The sequence below is a fragment of the Ixodes scapularis genome, unplaced genomic scaffold (assembly GCF_016920785.2).
Source record: "Ixodes scapularis isolate PalLabHiFi unplaced genomic scaffold, ASM1692078v2 PGA_scaffold5__190_contigs__length_132052651, whole genome shotgun sequence".
Lineage (NCBI taxonomy): Eukaryota > Metazoa > Arthropoda > Arachnida > Ixodida > Ixodidae > Ixodes > Ixodes scapularis.
Genome location: NW_024609880.1, coordinates 20,837,256 through 20,841,439, shown reverse-complemented (window position 1 = coordinate 20,841,439; position 4,184 = coordinate 20,837,256). Strand labels below are relative to the sequence as shown.

The 4,184-nt window shown below is 50.8% G+C and overlaps 1 protein-coding gene across 1 annotated transcript; it reads left to right on the top strand.

Annotated features, from left to right (window-relative positions):
• Positions 1-1,107: 1,107 nt before the first annotated feature.
• Positions 1,108-3,042, top strand: LOC121837993 (putative nuclease HARBI1). The gene is made up of 2 exons (XM_042293941.1): positions 1,108-1,203; positions 1,688-3,042. The coding sequence occupies exons 1-2, from the start codon at positions 1,140-1,142 to the stop codon at positions 2,296-2,298; spliced, it is 675 nt and encodes a 224-aa protein (XP_042149875.1). The 5' UTR covers positions 1,108-1,139; the 3' UTR covers positions 2,299-3,042.
• Positions 3,043-4,184: the final 1,142 nt, after the last annotated feature.

Genomic DNA, 4,184 nt, shown 5'->3' with positions numbered 1-4,184 from the left:
ATTGTAAAGTTCGCCGTGACGTCAGAATGTCGTCACGATGAAGTTGTTTCTGTAAAGAAAACTTCGAGAGCTTGGGAGCTCAAAGTCGCGAAAGTTCATCGGCAAAGATGGCGGAACTTTGTTGTGCGCTGTTGGTCTCCCAGCGTGCCGACAGAGTGTTTCGGGAGCACCGCGACGCCTTTCTGCTGTCGGAAGATAGGTTTGTCGCGAATTATCGACTAACGAAGGGAGCAACGAGTTGGCTGTGCGAGCAGCTCCGCCCCGACCTACAACCGGACCGCACGACCGTTCGCGTCATCACCGTCGAGCAGCAGGTGTTGTGCGCCCTGCGTTTCTACGCAGCCGGCGGTTTTCAAGGAACGGTGGCTAGCGACGAGCACTTGGCGGTGCATCAAAGCACCGTGTCTCGTGCGCTCCACGCCGTCACGACCGCGATCGTCGAGCGCCTGGCGGATCGCTGGATCCGTTTTCCGGCAACGGAGGAAGAGAAAACGAGAGCCAAGGAGGGCTACTGGAGAGTCGGAAAAATCAGCGGCGTTGTCGGTACGTAATGGGCGATTTTGTTCATCCAACGTGTCCGGGAGCTCTTAGGAAAAGATACGCGTGCATCCCCAGCGATCGTCGAAGAATGACGGCTCGGGGAGTGGTCGCGACGTGCTCGGGACAGGAGTGCTTTTTGCGCCGCTCCCGTCGCGCCACTGAACTCTCTTTTTGTGAACAGTAGATTTGCCTATAGCTGGATCTAATAACCCTATCACGTCACAGGATGCGTGGTCGGCACCCAAATCGCCATCGAGGGCCCGTCTGAGAACGACTCGCGCTTCACGAAGGCAGTCTACTGGTGTAGGAAGTACTACTATGCCCTGAATGCGATGATCGTGAGTACCGAGTTTCTCTACTGTGCGCGTGACCCGGCATCGAGAGGCGTAAGTGTCGAGTACAATTAACCCGTCTGGCTGTGTCGTCAGTTTGTGACAGAAGTAACTATCTTGTCCCTGTCGATCGCTCAAAAGTATCTTTTTGGGGCAATGATATTCACAGTTATGAGCCTACTTTCCCAGGTTTGTGATGCTGACCTCAGGATCCTGAACGTGGATGCAACATTTCCCGGCTCGGTTCACGACTCCTTCGTGTGGAGGATGTCGTTCCTGAGGGAAGCATTCCTGCAAGGCCACTTCCTACGAGAGGACGAGTGCCTGCTTGGTGAGGCTGTGTAAACAAGTGCTCAGTGTGTTTTGTGTACCCCAACTAACATACACTGCCCAGCCAAAAAGCAGAAGGAAAACCTACCGATTTCCGTGTACATCCACCTTTGGCACGCAAAACAGTTTCAGAGGTCGGCTGCTGCAGAGTACCATATTCAACAGAGTACATATGCATGATGCATTTCCCATCGCTCCACAACTCATAAAGTTCCCAATACAATAACCCCCCCCCCACCCCAAATAAGAATAGATTCCTCGCTACACCACTGACACGGAGATGCAGACACCTTTGTTGCATGACACATCGGTTCCTTTCTTTGCCCGACGTTCAGAGTAGAGGATCAGTGTGTGGTGAACACAGAAGACAGAACAAAGGTAGCAACAAATCGACGTGCAACCTAAACCAGAAACTGAAATAACAGCAAATCATTGCAGCTCGCTGGTATGCTCTCTTTGCAAAACCATTATCATACTCAATGCAGGAGACAGTGGGTATCCCCTTGAGCCGTGGCTCCTCAACCCCGTGCTAGGAAACCCTGCAGTGGGATCTGACGAGGCCCGCTTTAACCAGGCCCATCGATCCACGAGATCCGTGGTTGAGCGGTGCATCGGCATGCTCAAGAACCGGTTTCGGTGTCTGCAGAGATACCTAACCTTGCACTACGACCCCATCCGGTCGTGCAACATCGTCACGGCTTGCTCCATCCTGCACAATGTGTGCTTGTACATAAATGCACCGGAACCAACACCCGAGCCAGAGCCAGTCACTGTCGTTGAGCCAGAGCCAAGTGATTCGAGCGACAGCGACTCTGACGACCCCTTGACTGGGAGTCTCCACGACCGGGGCATGGTGGTTCGCCAAAGGAAGGTACGGCAGGTGGCGAGTTATGCGACTCGCAAGGGCTCATCAACATTGCCTCGAGCTCCTCACCCAGCCCACGCACCACAAGCCCCAAGAGCGCCTCGTCGACAGCGGGCTCCTCGTGCGCACCGAGCCCCTCGTTCACAGCAAGCCCCTCGTGCACAGCAAGCCCCTCGTGCACAGCAAGGGCCTTGTGCACAGCAGGGACTGCAGACCGTGCAGACATTGTAACGTGGGTCGCGATAATAATGTGATAGCTAGTAAAGGGTTCTTGGGTGTCCGTCCAGTTGCTGGCTCCCTCGTAGAGCATCTGGTCGGAGTTAGTGTCGTTCTCTATCGAGTTACGTTCTCTACTGCTATCGTCGAGGGTTGTGTATCCAATGTTGCAGATCAAGACTTCGAGCTTCCTGTTCTTGGTGGAGATTCTTTTGTACCCCCAGGCTGGGTGTTACAGATTGAAGTCCCCACCTATAATGCTGTTGGCATCCTTACACATAGTTTCTCCAAACACGGGTTTCAAACTTCTGTGTAGACTCTGGATGGACTGTACACATTACATACATACAATTTTCGTTCTTTTTTGCTTGTGGGCGTTGGCTGCAGGGAATTAATTGTCAGGGCACTAAGCTGCTCCTCATCGTGCTGGGTGACTTCTTGAGTCACGAGGATTGTAATAACCAGGGTGGCAACATTCACTGGCGTTCCGTGTTGTTGTAGGCTCGCAAGTGTTATACCCTGTCAACCTCGGTGTGCCCATGGTCTTCTGTAAGTGTGTTACATCTGGTTTTTGTTTTATCGCCCCCATTAATGTGTCAGGAGGCATCTCTTGCTTTTGCAATTCCTACAATTCCATTGCCAAAGGTATCTTGATGAAGGGGGGTGGTGGGTGCACACGGAGTGGTGTGGTTAGAGATTGTCTGCAGTGTTGCTGGTGTTGTTGCCATCGACACTTTACGGGTTCGTGCACTGGGATACATGTTGTAAAGCTTTTGTGTGTAGCATTAGTCCCAAGCCTGGCTAGTCAGGTCTGCATGACTTCCAGCATTTGCTGCAGTCTGCCCATAGCTTTCCCCAGAAGAGGATCAGTTGCTTGAGCTTGTTGAGGCGCTTGGTTCAATCACTTGCTTTCATTGTCAGTTTTGAAATTATATGAAGCGAAGCAAACACATTGTTTTTCCTTTTACACTTTTTTTACTCACTCCCTTTGCTAACGATGAAGTTTGCAATTCTGCCTATTGCAGAAGACTGCGCTTGCAGTGCCGTGGTCTGCGCTTGCAGTGTACTCGCCTGCACCTCCATGGCCTGTGTTATGTTATAAGTTCAGGTCAAACCGCCGAAGGAGGAATTCAGTCACACCGTGAGGTTTGATCAAGATATATATATATTTAAAAAAAATTAACAAAAAATAAGAAACGTTTTAGCTATACACAAATATACGGGTCAGAAATTGTCTCACTTTCAGTCCGTCCTTGTGTGGCTGAAGGTCTTGGTGCTGTCTTGTTTTCAGCAGCGCTTGGTTGTTGATGAGTTTTGTTCCTAGTTGATGGTCTGGGATGCTCTGCTCCGGGACACCGCCGAAGTCGTTCCCAGTGATGTTCCTTGGGTATTCCTTGAGGCTGGTCTGGGGTGTTCTGCTCCGGGACACCGCCGAAGTCGATAATCTTTCCCACCAGCGGCTACTTCGGATCGCTGCCGAATGCCTCGTTCATGCCGGATGTTGCCGCTTTGGTTGCACACCGCCAAGCTGATGTTTCACCCAACAGTAGCACCCTCGGGACGTTGCCGGGTGTGCTTCCACCTGGTCGGGTTACCGCCGAACAAGACCCCTCTTCTTCCTCTTTTTTTTTTGCCCCCTTTTCCTCCGGCCTGCTTCCTCGACGTTTTCCTCTTCTGCTCCATTTTTTTTTCTGTTGTAGCACGACAGCCAACAAAGAGATGTACAATACAAATAGGCAATTAAACTATGTGAAACAAATGTATTTTGACAATTTGTTCTAATCATGCAACATTATATAAGTTTATAGCTATATGTTTCTCATAATATTTACCGCATCCTTTGTACAAAGAGGCATTATTGTACACTCTGGATAGCAACTGAGGGGAGAAAACGAGTCAAA